General features: G+C 44.3%; 1 protein-coding gene across 10 annotated transcripts in view; it reads right to left on the reverse strand.

Annotated features, from left to right (window-relative positions):
- Positions 1-13734, reverse strand: part of CREBRF (CREB3 regulatory factor) — a 28942-nt gene that overhangs the window by 13610 nt on the left and 1598 nt on the right. For 5 of the 10 annotated variants that reach the window (XM_040603267.1, XM_040603266.1, XM_040603263.1 and 2 more), the window contains exons 2-4: positions 5346-5522; positions 4210-4335; positions 62-1145 (exon numbers count right to left, since the gene is read on the reverse strand). In XM_040603267.1, the coding sequence (XP_040459201.1) occupies positions 62-1145; positions 4210-4335; positions 5346-5354 (1219 nt within the window). In that variant the 5' untranslated portion in view covers positions 5355-5522. The other 5 variants (XM_040603265.1, XM_040603264.1, XM_040603269.1 and 2 more) reach the window with 5 other exon arrangements.

Consider the following 13734-nt stretch of genomic DNA (forward strand, 5'->3'; position numbering starts at 1 on the left):
CTTTCCCACTTGGCAGACAAATCCATTAACCTCTGTTAATAAAGCCCAACGTTGCTGGTACCTGGTTCTGAGAAAGTATCACTGATGTCGTCATCTTTATCATCCTCATAATCTTCCTCCTCATCATCATTTTCAGACAGCTCATGCTCACTACCAAATCCTTCATCATGGTCCTCATCTTCAATATCGTCTTCATCATCCTCATCTTCCTCAGGGTCTCCTTTGGCTGACTGCTCACCCAAACTGTCTGTTACGAAAAGAGAATAGTTGTGCTCTTCTTTCTTCTGTGAAGAATCTGACACTGATGTGCTGGCAGAAAGACTGCTCTCCCCCACAATAAGCCCTGGGGTTTCCTGGGGTGGACTGAGGAGCAGTTCTTGAGTCTCTTTAAAAGGCAAAATAGGAGGTGTACTGTGACTATGCGGAGACTCTATTCCTCTTCTTTCTTGTCTCTTTGCTACAGCACCACAATAACAGGTGTTCTCCTTTGCTGCATCAGCATGCGTCTGGCTCAGCACTGGTCTGCTCTGTGGTAAAGGATTGATCTTTACTTTTGCCTTTTTAACATAGTCTTTACATTCAACATGAATGTTCACCTTTTCATTATTGTACACATTAGTCTTCACCATGATTTGCGTACTGGAAGCAGGCTGAGTTGCAGGTTTGCTTGCCTTCTGAACACAGTCCGACAAAGGTGCCTCAGCCTGAATGTTCTTGGAAGAACAGACTGGGGCTGCTGCTCTGGTTGCAATCTTTTTGCCAGGTAACAAAGAATTTAAAGGGTTTTGTTTTACACTAAAGAGCAAATCAGGGTAGTAGAGTGAATCAGAAACAGGTTGGGAGTCCTCACTGTTAAGCTGAGCCAGTGTTGGTGTTTTGCTTATCACCTCTTCATCTTGGTATGGGCTTGAAAAGTCATCAAGGCCCAAGTAATCCACCTCTTTTGTTCCCCAGATGTCACAGCTGGTTAATTTAGTGTACTTAGTTAAGTCTTCACAGTAGGTGTCCCACTGCTCCCACTTTGAGGTGAGAGCAGCTTCTTTGTCCAGGATGTCCGTAAAAGACTCCAAGTTCTCAAGGTCTTTGCAGTCCTCCATTGAAAGTAAGTTGTCTCTGGAGCTTTGCTGATAGTCCATTTCTCTGTCCTATGCATAAGAAAAGTTAAAAATTAATACAAAAAAAGTATCAATCATCTCTGCCTCTCTTTAATCTAGTATGGTGAACTTAATTCCAGTGAAGTGTAATAGAGTAATAATGTACAAAGACACCTCAAGTTTCAACTAAAAGCTTCTTTTGAGGGTCAGAATGATGTTCAGCTTCTGCGCTTCACCAGCAGATCACAGACTGGTCGGGGTTGGAAGGGACCTCTGGAGATCACCCAGTCCAACCCCCTGCTCAAGCAGGGTCACCTAGGGCAGGCTGCACAGGGTCACGTCCAGGTGGGTTTTGAATGTCTCTGGAGAAGGAGACCCCACAGCCTCCCTGGGCAGCCTGTTCCTTTTCAGATGGAACTTCTTGTGTTGCACTGTGTGCCCGTTGCCCCTTGTCCTGTCACTGGGCACGACTGAAAAGAGCCTGGCCTGCCCTCTTGACACTTGCCCTGAAGATATTTGTAGCCCTTGGTAAGATCCCCTCTCAGCCTGCTCTTCTCCAGGCTACACAGGCCCAGCTCTCCCAGCCTTTCCCCACAAGGGAGATGCTCCAGTCCCCTGATCATCCTTGTAGCCTCCGCTGGCCCCTCTCCAGCAGTTCCCTGTCTCTGGAACTGGGGAGCCCAGCACTGGACACAGCACTCCAGACGTGGCCTCGCCAGGGCAGAGCAGAGGGGGAGGATCACCTCCCTGCCCCTGCCGGCCTCGCTGCTCCTAACGACCCCGGGACACCACTGGCCTTGGCCACCCGGGCACACGGCTGGCCCACGGGCAACTGGCTGCCCACCAGACCTCCCAGGTCCTTCTCCGCAGAGCTGCCTCCACAGGGCTGTTCCTTCCCAGGTGCAGGACCTTTGACTTGCCTTTGCTGAACTTCATTGGGTTCCTCTCTGCCCAACTCTCCAGCCTGTCCAGGTCTCGCTGAATGGCAGCGCAGCCTCCTGGGGTATCAGCCACTCCTCCCGGTTCTGTATCATCAGGAAGCTTGCTGAGGGGACACTGTCCCTTCATCATGTACTGGGTTTGCACGGCAAGGCTTTGGTAGTGGGGGGGCTACAGGGGTGGGTTCTGCGAGAAGCTGCCAGAAGCTTCCCTCATGCCCAATGGAGCCAGTCGAGCCAGCTCCAAGACAGACCTGCTACTGCCCAAGGCCGAGCCCATCAGTGAGCGCGGCAGCACCTCTGGGATAATATATTTAAGAAGGTGGGGGAAAAACCTGCACAACAAAATTGCAGCTGGAGAGAGGAGTGAGAATACATGAGAGCAGTAACTCTGCAGACACCCAGGTCAGTGAAGAAGGAGAGGGAGGAGGTGCTCCAGGTGCTGGAGCAGAGTCTCCCTGGCTGCCTGTGGTGAAGACTGTGGTGAGGCAAGCTGTGCCCCTCAGCCCATGGAGACCCAGATGTCCACCTGCAGCCCATGGAGGACCCCACTCTGGAACAGGCAGATGCATCCAAAGGAGGCTGTGACCCTGTGGGAAGCCCGTGCTAGAGCAGGCTCCTGGCAGGACTTGTGACCCTGTGGGGGACCCAGGCTGGAACAATCTGTTTCTGAAGGACTGCAACTCGTGGAAGGGACCCATGCTGGAGCAGAATGCAAAGAACTGTAGGCCATGGGAAGGACTCACATTGGAGAAATTTGTGGAAAACCGTCTCCCATGGGAGGGACCCCATGCTGGAACAGGGAAATTGTGTGAGGAGTCCACCCCCAGAGGAGGAAGGAGTGACAGAGACAATGTGTAATGAAATGACCACAACCCCCATTTTCCATCCCCCTGCACTGCTGGCAGGGAGGAGGTAGAGAAAACTGGGAGTGAAGTTGAGCCTGGGAAGAAGGGAGGGGTGGGTGGTAGGCGTTTTTAAGTTTTGGGTTTATTTCTCATTATCCTACTCTGATTAGAATGGTAATAAATTAAACTAATTTCCCCAAATCAAGTCAGTTTTGCCCGTGAGAGTCATTGCTCAGTGATGTTCCTGTCCTTATCTTGACCCACAAGCTTTTTGTTGTATTTTTTCTCTCCCCTGTTCAGTTGAGGGTTCAGAGTGATAGAGTGACTTTGGTGGGCACCTGGTGTCCATCCAAGGTCAAACCATAACAAAGTCATTCATGACTAAGTTGAACAGGACTGGACCCCACACTGACCCCTGGGGAACACCACAAGCTACAGGCCTCTAACCAGACTCTGCACCCCACACTGACCCCTGGGGAACACCACAAGCTACAGGCCTCTAACCAGACTCTGCACCACTGATCACAACCCTTTGAGCTCTGCCATTCAGCCAGGTCTCAATCCACCTCACCGTCCACTTGTCTAACTCACACTTCCTGAGCTTACCTATGAGGATGTCGCAGGACAGTGTCAGGAGACTTGCTGAATGAAGTCAAGGTCGACTATATCCACTGCTCTCCCCTCATCTACCCAGCTAGGCATTCCATCACAGAAGGCTATCAGGTTCTAAAGAAATTGCTAAAGGTAGAAGTCAAATGCTGCTCAATTCTTTTTCTGCTTTTGCAATTCACCTGGTCATCAGAACTTGACTGGTACCCATATCCATGTATTTAAAACACGGAAGACATCACAGGCAAGCTGTTCTAGTCCCTATTAAGCTACGTTATCTTTGCTGTGTACCTAACACAATATGCTCAAGGTTACCAGCCCCTGGAAAACCTCATTCTAACATGATCAATTAACAGCTATGAGCTACCTTTCTCCCTTGATGCGGTGGCAGGGGGAAAAGAACATCGTATAAGTAGAGTCAATTTTTATTTTGCTTACCCTGCCTCCACAGCTTGGGTGAAGTAGCATATAGTTACTCTTGCAGAAAAGATTGTAAAGCAGAGTGTCATGCAACTTGTCTATCAAGCCTCTCCTGATGACCAGCTTTAACAAGTGCCTACCGAGGAAGCATTACATTTGCTGGACAAGCAGTTATGTTCTTCCCTCATCAGCAGCTAGCAGTAATGAATAATCTTGTAATAAATAACCCTTTAACTACTACATGAACTAGGGTATTAGTCAAGGAGAGGAAATTAATAGACTCACAGAAAGATGACCTACCAGTTCATACATGAAGTCTGGATCTGAACTGCTTGCCAAGAGATCTGTGCTCATCAGAGTCTGCTCTGAAAACACATGGCTCCGAAAGGCATCCCCAAAAGGAGGGTCCATTCCACTCACACTGGGCTACAACAAAATTGACACTGACATTTGAAGCATGCTAGAAAAAGGCGTATTCTTTTCTTCAACAAAGCATAAAGAGTATTGCCATTTCATCCAAGTCCCCGAAATTGTGCTATGCTTGCATCTGGAATGTTTTTACCTACACAAGTAAAGGTGTTTTTTGGAGATGGAGAAACTCCATTTCTCAGAGTGAGAGAATGCTTTAAGAGCAGCTAACAACATGCAGCTCTTTGATTAAAGGTCACATTTCTATTCATCATGCAGCTGCAAGAGCATTGCTCATTCACTCTTTTCTGTTGGTTTGAAATTCTCATGCATTTGCCAAGTTTAGGAATATGTTAGCACTTGTAGAAGAGGAGTGAGTCCTGGCAAGATCTGCGATTATCAATAGGCACTAACACACTCAGAAGGCCTTCACCCTAATACAAACCATTCTGTACTAAAGCAGTGTTGACTGCTTTTAGAACCATTAGGATTCATGAAACTTCCACCTGAGATCATACAAAAGCAAAATTTATTACAACTAAATCAAGAGTGTCATAGCTCTTGAGAATGAAGTGGAACTTTGCAAGAAAACATTACGCAGGATGACTGGGCACACAGGGAATGGGCAGCAAGGCTTTCTGCTAGATTTAATTCCAGACCTCTATTTCTCTTCTAGACACACTTGCCCTGAGGGCTGGGAAGGGAGAAACACTGTACTGCTGAAAGTCATTCAGTGTGCTGATGTGTGAATCACTGCAGTAATAAAAGGCTGCTCTCCAGGCATCCACCCTAATCAAGACAACTTTGCTGAATCTTGCTGTGTGAACAAATACAGTACCAAGAGCAGCGACATAGCTTCCACCATAGACACTACTGAGACACTAAAAAATATAAACCATTTAATATCTCATAAATTCTCCCCGGTAACACCAATCAAATTTACTCTTAATTTTTTTTTTTTTTTTTTTTTTTTTAAATAATGAAGCAAAAATTATTTACAGAGGCCAACAAAACCATAACAGACTTACCTGAGGCATTTCCAAGCCCAGATTCCCCAAATCCAATTCCAAACTTCTTGTTTTATGCACTAGTAGCTTCCTTTCCAGCTTTACTTCGGTCTCAGTAAGTTTACACAATCTGTGCAATGAATTTTTTCTTAGGATAACTGCAGTTCACCCTGATGGAGCTCTTCTATTTGTAGACTTCTGTGTAGAATAAACACAGCAAAGCCCCAAGGAGGGTAAGTAATCCTTCACCAAAGAGGTAGTGCTTAAAAAACAGCCAAAGTGAAGTAAAGACAAAAATTTCCCCTGAAAAGTGATTATTCTTCATGCTGGAATATATAGCAATTTTATTCCCCTGCCATCTTTCATCAAATGAAAAGCCACAGATGCTACAGAGCAGAGTTCCTGCAAAAACCTTTTTGGCTGAGTTACATTTTGTTGCCTTTTTTCCTCACTACCAAGGCCACGAGCTCTACAGACATATGAAAAGAAAAGTCTGCCTAATTGGAAATGACGCCTAGTGTACTGCTGGGTATACAAGAGAGAAACAATCTTTATGACTAATATAAAAGAGCCAATAAAATCTAAAAATGTCTCAGGCAAACGTCTCAAAATACTTATTTTGGAATAGGCAGTAATACTGTTTCAGCTGGATCTCTTCCTTTGCTTAAAATATTATTAATCCATCCAGCATCAGATAAGATTGTATCAATCACTCATACAGCAACATCTAGTGGCAGAGGGATTACAGCAAGCACGCTCACCGCCCAGCAGCAGAGGAAGGGAAGACATAGACTTCCCTAATAGAACAAACTAAAAATTGTGCCAAATTCAGAGCTGCTTAATAAAATATTTTCTCTATTAATTTCAAGGCACATGTTCAAATTGGTCCAATTTATCTATTAGTAATTTTAACAGTTTAGTAGTTTCTATAGACCCGCTGCTACTTCAGATTATATCTATTTTTCTGAGCCTCATACCCTGCTTAATCCTGCATTCTTACACAACGTAAGGAAAAAATGAACTACAGAAAAGCAAGCACCTTAGCACAAACATCAGGAACTATACCTACACTAAAAGTATGACAAAAGACTTACAAAAAGTAACAGGAAGTAAAAAAAGAACAATGTTATATGAAAACCAATTAAAAAAAATCATTAATGGTATGAAACCTTAGTATGTAATGTAACTACACTGTCTTCAGGGATGCTGCTTTCTGTTTTGCTTGCCTGCAGGATCCCTACCCTTATATAAAAAGCCTCTTTAACAAAATAGCAGCATTAGAGGGGCATAATCAAAAACCTGAATCATCATACGTGTACAGTTTTTCAGCATTACCAGTTGTGCTGGTTTTGGTTGGAAGAGAGTTAGTTTTCTTCACAGTAGCCAGTATGGGGCTATGTTTTGGATTTGTGCAGAAACCAGTGCTGGTAACACAGGGATGTTTTAGTTGCCACTGAGCAGCGCTTACCCGGAGCCAAGGGCTTTGCTGCCTCCCGCCCCCCCCCGCCCCCCGAGGAGGCTGGGGGGGGCACAAGGAGTTGCGAGGGGACACAGCTGGGACAGCTGACCCCAACTGACCAAAGGGCTATTCCACACCACATGGTGTCATGCTCGGCAATAAAGAGCTGGGGAAGAAGAAGGGCGGGGGGGGACGACACATTTGGACTGATGCCATTTGCCTTCCCAAGCAACTGTGTGGTGAATCCCTGCTTTCCTGGGGATGGCTGAACACTTGCCTGCCCATGGCAAGCGATAAACGCATTCCTTGCTTTCCTTTGCTTGCACATATGACTTTTGTTTTACCTGTTAAACTGTCTTTATCTCAACCCACAAGTTTTATCACTTTTACCCTTCCAATTCTCTCCCCCATCCCAGCAGGAGGGAGTGGGCGAGTGGCTGCGTGGGGCTTAGTTGCTGGCTGGTTTTAAACCACAACATCAGTTAAAAACTATTTGTTTCTTTGAGCAAAATTCTTCACTCAGCATTGCTCCTAAGTCGGACTTTGGTGCAATTTGTTCAGGCTGTGTTTATTTGCTTGTTTTGAAAAACAAATAGCCAAGTAGAAGTGTTCTTCTACAGCAGAGCTACGCTCAGAACCCTGCTCTCACCAGCACATGACACCATCCCCGCGCTTATTCCTCCTTTAAGATACAACTATTTTGTTAAATTCAGCATATACACCATCAGATCGTGGTAAAAAGAGAAACTATACAAAAAAGTCTTTACTTATCAAAACATACTGATTTTCAAATAATAGCTAGAATATAAAGACCAATTACAACCCCAGTTACACACATGTTCTCAGTAAAACCATGCTACCACTGCCAAAGCAAGACATTTCTTGTAAGGCCCTGTGTCAATTCAGGGCCAGCCCCTTCTGAGAAAATTTTCTTTCTGCTCTAAAATTTCCAGGGAACTCTTTTTCCTTATCCTAAAGTTTTAGGATAAATACATTTAAACTTAAGTTTGTGTCCCAGGGCAACGTGTCTCAACAACCTCCATCTCCCTTCACCCCACAAAGGCCACACTGCAGCAGAACTAGTCCTTCCTGTGCTGTTACATGTGGCATGAATGACTAATTCACTTTTCAGGCTCATCTGATCTAGGAGAAAGGGCTTGTTCTTAAATAAACTATGTTCTCCTATGCTAAGGAAGAGGCAAGAAGGATATAGTCTTTAACACCTTAGTACCTTACTCTCCATATGAGAACAGCAGAGATCGATGCCTTTTTCAACAGAACATCAGATTAATACTTTTGACATCAACACCAAGAACACCACCACCGTCTGCATTCACATGGGAGACTGTCAAAGTCCTGCTACTGCATGACGTTAAGAGAACAGAAAGATGTTTGCTGCTTCCTGGCCAGCTATTCTTTGTTAGGGTTTTGTTAGAACACATACTTTGTAGAACCACAGAATGGGTTGGGTTGGAAGGGACCTGAAAGACCATCTAGTTCCCCCCCCCCCCGCCACGGGCAGGGACACCTTCCACCAGGGCAGGGTGCTCAGAGCCCCGTCCAGCCTGGCCCCACGCACTGCCAGGGAGGGGGAATTCCTCAAGCCATTCCACTGTGTTTCATACACAGCTAGGAAAGAGGGGAGAAACTTAACCTGTACTGACACTGATTTCAACCAACCAATGCTTCCAAGTATCGTGACCAGGGGGCTTTAGCATTATTTATTTAAAACCCCTCAAAACAGACATTAAATGTTCAAAATATTTTCACCATCTCAAAGACTGGAGTGATCTTTTAGCTATAAACTTATAGCACCATTTAAGAATGACAGTGCACGTCCTCTGGGGTCAAAGCAGTGTATCAGCTAATCTGATTGTTCCTGTAATTATATTTCATTCTTGACATTTTATAATATTATTATTTAAATGTGATTTGAATCCCATTAGGATCTATTCAAGTATTCTACAACATAAGATTCTTCTTGGTAGCTCTGTGGAGAGGGGAAACATGGTGAAGCCATAAAAAGAAAGACACTGCCTCAGGGAGCTGCCCAATCTAGGCATGCTTCATGCTTACAACAAAGCAGACCCACTTCCCACTGGTTTCTAAATTTTTCAGAATCATCAAGAATCTTAATTAAAAGGCTGGCATTCACATTTAACTACCAGTATTTTTTCATGAACTGGTAAATAAAGATGTAAAGCAGAAGTCAATGACACACATGGAAGCACAGATGTAAAATCTGAACTCACTGTGAAGGAAATTAACTCTGTAGACTGCAGCTGAAGTCCCATTTTTACAGAATGTATTATTGGCAGTCTCAGCCCAAGACTGAGTTAGAACAGATTAGTACAGTTGTTACGTTATCTATAACGAATACAGATTTGAATGAACTGAAAGATCTGTGGCACAGCTCAAGAATAGCGGTATAAGAATTACTGAAGATAAATATAGCAGGAATTTCTACTTCATGACAATTTTCATTAATGCCTTACATCAGCCCTTCCCAAATGCAGAGATAAGAGGTTAAGAAATCCTGCATTTGCTTCACAACTGAATCGCAGGTGGAATATACAGCCCGAGGCACCGGGCAGGGTGCCGCCACTCCTTTTGGCAGCAGCCTGCAGTTAAATCAGATTAAGGTGATTAAGGAGCCAGTCCCTGAGCTGGTTCCGTGTCTGCAGATTCTTGAGTCACATCAGTACAGAGCTGCGCCCTGCTCCTGGGAGGCTTGCTTGTTCACTTGGTGAGAAAGGCAAGACATCTCAGGAACTGCTGTGTTCATCTAACATTTAAGAATTTGGGGTACTGATGGAGGCATGTATATATACATTGGTTAAAATCCCCATCAGTCATCAGTAAGCAACCAAAACCTGCTTTACAGAGACAAATCCTAATACAAAAATCCTCTGCATTTACATTTACTTTTTGGAAATGTGCATTTAGAGTAGTTTAACAGTGCTCCCAAGACACCTGGGAAGCCCAAACTTCAAACAATCCAGTAGCAGGCTTATTACATGACATCACTGACGCAGCAGTACATTTAAATTGGCAGACAGCAGGACCTAAACTCAAACTGTGCAGCATTAAAGGGATGCACGGCAGTTACCATGCATGTGCCGCTTCCCTAGACTAGTAAACCACCCTTCTGTGACAATACATTATCTCCAAAGAAGCCCCTATAAGAGAAAAAACTAAACTGCCAGCTTTCAGCTTGACAACTCTGAAATCTCCCTCAGTCACCTGTATGAATCATTTGTACTGTAGCTGTAACTAAAGCTGCTATTTCTGTCTCAATTCAGATGTGTATTTTGTACCATTTGAAAAGCACACAGAGCATCGCTATACCATTCTGCTGATTGTACAGTGCTTATTATCACAGCAGCTAAATGCCTGTTATAAATACATTACACGAACAATTACACTTTTCATGATGGTGCCTGCATCGTACAGTTTGTCGAAGTTACATTTTTGATGCAGAGAAAAAAATAGCATGTCACAAGAGCCTGCCAATGATAAACCTAGAAACTCAGGCTAAAACATTCAAAATGCCAAACTCTGAATTTCAGAGAATGTACAAAACATATATCACATATTTTAAAAGAACCATTATGTATTATGTAGCGTTTGCTGTATCTGGACATTTTATGAAGTACTACAGTTAAGAGATGCAAGAAGTTCTACACTTCTCTTAAAACTTTTTTTCCTTCCAGTTTGTGACAGTTTGTTTTGTATTACAGAACAAACTCTGCTCAATGCAGTCTTCAAGTGCAGAACTTACTATCAAGGTTTTTTTCTTCCTTCTACATGAATCTTCAATTATTAGCCAGCCTTTGAAAAATTACTGTACTTTTCTCCTCACCACAAAGACACTAAGTTTTATTTTCTGGGGTTCCCCCCCCCTTTTTTTCCCCCCTTTCTTTTTTGTTCGTTTTGTTTGTTGTTGGGTTTTACGTTTGGTTGTTGTTTTTTGTTTTTTTTTTGTAGCAGGTCAGCTCTTGTAGGAGGTCTTCCCTGCTTCCACCAACAGTAGCCTCATTCACCTGCTCATCCAAAGAAGCCAACTCCCTCCACCTTCTCAGTGATGTATTTGTACTAAAATGCCAGCATAAGCATCTAAGACACTATGCCTTTTGCTCTCTTTACCCTGAAGAGCAAACAACACCTGCTTAAGACACCCAGACCCTAATCAGACGATGGAGCATTGCCATGTAAAAGAACTAAGGATATGAAGGCTGTTTCACTTCTTTCAATCCTCTTCCCTTCAGGAGAGGGAACTGCTACTTCCCTGTCTTTGTTCCTTTTTCTCTGCTGGCCTCCCCCACCAATTATTTTTCTAATCCTACTTGCTCACAGCAGATGAACTTCAATATCTGGAAGTGATACCATTAAACAGAAGCTCTGGTCTCCAATCACACATGCTTTCACCTGAGGTGAAAGAGCTGATGAATTACCAAAAAGAATACAGCACTACATTCTTTGTCTGAATTAATACCCCTACACCTCAATGCCTTCTACCCAGCTTTGGGGGGTATTCTACTTCAGTGCAACTGCATAAGCAAACAGGCAGATGCCAATAACTGATCATCATGCAAGAGGCAGAAAAAAAAAAGTTCAGGTTTTTTTTTTATCCAACAAACAACATATTGCATCTACATATTTTATAACGACTATGCACAGAATAACATATTCCTACTAGAAGTGCTACCTTTTCTGTACATTATGGAGCAAAGACTGAGATATTATTATTATTTTAGTGCCAAGAGTGGGACATGCAGTGTGTTAAACTTATTAGAACTATATTAACACACTAAATTTAAACAATTTTTATTGTTAAAATATGAATTGCATAAACCTTTATTAAAATGCCATCGTAGAGTTAGGGGAGTTGATCTTTTTCTGAGCCAGAGACTTCCCCTGAGGCAGAATGTGGCCAAAGCAAAGACAGAAAACAAAAGCAAAACTAGACAACAATTTAGCTTACAGTCTCCAGCAATATTCTGCATTCCTACATGACGCGCGCTTCTGTATTTTTTTCTAACAGTGCAAAGCCTTTCAAGGTAAGAAAAAAAAAAATATTCTAAAGTTCTCAGAAAAAACCCTCTTATGATGAAGAGAATGGTACGATCTAGTCTACTCTTCATACTGTAAGATTATGCTTTGTTATACTTTGGTTAGAAATTGGTTACCAGTACACCATACTTCAAAGTCAGCAACAAATCAGAAAAACGCATCAGTCAAAATAGTCCAAAAAGTAAAAAACTGCAACGTAAGAGTTCAGAACAGGAGTATTTTTTAATATATATATGTAATAATATATTCAGGCAATTTATTATAGCAAGGTCTACACCTTAAAATGTATGATTTTCAGAAAACTTTTGGTTTGACTTTCAAGCCAATACCAACTTTCAAGTACTTCTTATGAGGCACCAAATGCTTCACGAAGCACACAGTATGGACATGCAAGTCATATGAATCTAAACCAGTGTGTTCCCTCATTTGCACCACACATTATGTACCAGTCCATTAGTTGGACAGAAGCTTCTATTTATACCCAATTAATTCCTGCTAACACTGAAGGGACTTCAAACCTTTGTCCTTCAAGAAGCTCTTTGCCACTCTCATTATTTAAAAAAAACACGGTGAGGATGTTCAACAGCTTGATACCTTTGCTGCAGATTTATCTCCCATCAAAACCAAAACAATTCTTTCTTTGCTCAGGTAAACTACTGGCTACAAAGCACTGTATGAGGTCTCTGGCTTATTATTCATGCCTCTAGAAAGTATTATCACTGAACATTGGTATTTCTACAAGAAACCTTTCCTGCTAAAACGATGACCCAATGTATTACCCATAGAATTTCTGACTTCTCATTTAAGTTGCCAACAATAAAAATCGGCCAAGTTTCTAAAGCACCTGTGCCTGCCTCTCTGTAATTCTTACTATGAGAACACAGGCATAATAATAACAATTAACTCTCCCCACAAGGCCACGCAGAAGCACTTGGTTAAGCGACCTTAGGCCAAAGGCCTTTTTGTCATCAACTCCAAAACATTTTAAGTGTTTGAAAGACTGTATCAGAATCCGATTTCAAGAAGTTACCCTCAAGTGGCAACAACATAAAGATTTTGCTTACTCTAAACAAGAAGTTAACATTTCAGCTGGTTTGGCTGAACGATTGAAACTTCAGCCTGTCACGTAGAGAAGCCTGAAAAAGAGCCCATGTTTCATACCGGAGCGTGTGTGACACAGTGAATGCTGGTCATGAAGTTATCTTTGATATCTGATCGGTTACATCAGACAATTCCCTGAGGAATCCCGTGGGCTGGCCTGGCCACGCTGCACCTCAGCGACCGAACCGCGGGCTCCTACACTCACCCTCGGGGCGGGGGGGGGGGGGGGCATTAAAGTCCAGGCTTCGGCCCTTGGTGACACGAGGGGGTTTGGCGAGCTGCCCCCCACTCAGAAGCCTGTGTGAGCTTAATCCAGGCGTGGAGAAGTGCCCAGCGCCCGTGTGGGGAGACACCGAACGCCGGAGGCGCACCCGAGGCGGCTCCTGAGCGGCCCGGGGGAGTTACCGGTATCTTATAAGCACAGTCTGTGGGAACTGGCGCACAGCAGGCGGCAGGAACGTGGCCCGTCTCCTCTCAGAGGTGGGGAACGGGACCACCTGTGTTCGGGAGCCGCCCCACCCCACCCCCGGCTATCACCGGCTGCCGGCCGGTTTCGGCCGCGCCTGCGGACCCCGGCGGCCCGACCCCCAGCAGTGACAGGCTCCGGAGGCAAAGCTCTCCGGAGAGACGGGGCCGCGGGTACCAGCAGCCAGCGGCACTGCTGCAGCCCCCCGTCCCTCCCGCGGGCAGCGGCACGGCAGCTCTCGGAGGGGCAGCTCGGCCCCAGCCCGGGCGGCCCCGGCCCACAGCGCGCCCCCGCCCCTGACCCACTAACAC

Source organism: Falco naumanni, chromosome 8 (genome assembly GCF_017639655.2).
Source record: "Falco naumanni isolate bFalNau1 chromosome 8, bFalNau1.pat, whole genome shotgun sequence".
In the NCBI taxonomy this organism is placed as follows: Eukaryota; Metazoa; Chordata; class Aves; order Falconiformes; family Falconidae; genus Falco; species Falco naumanni.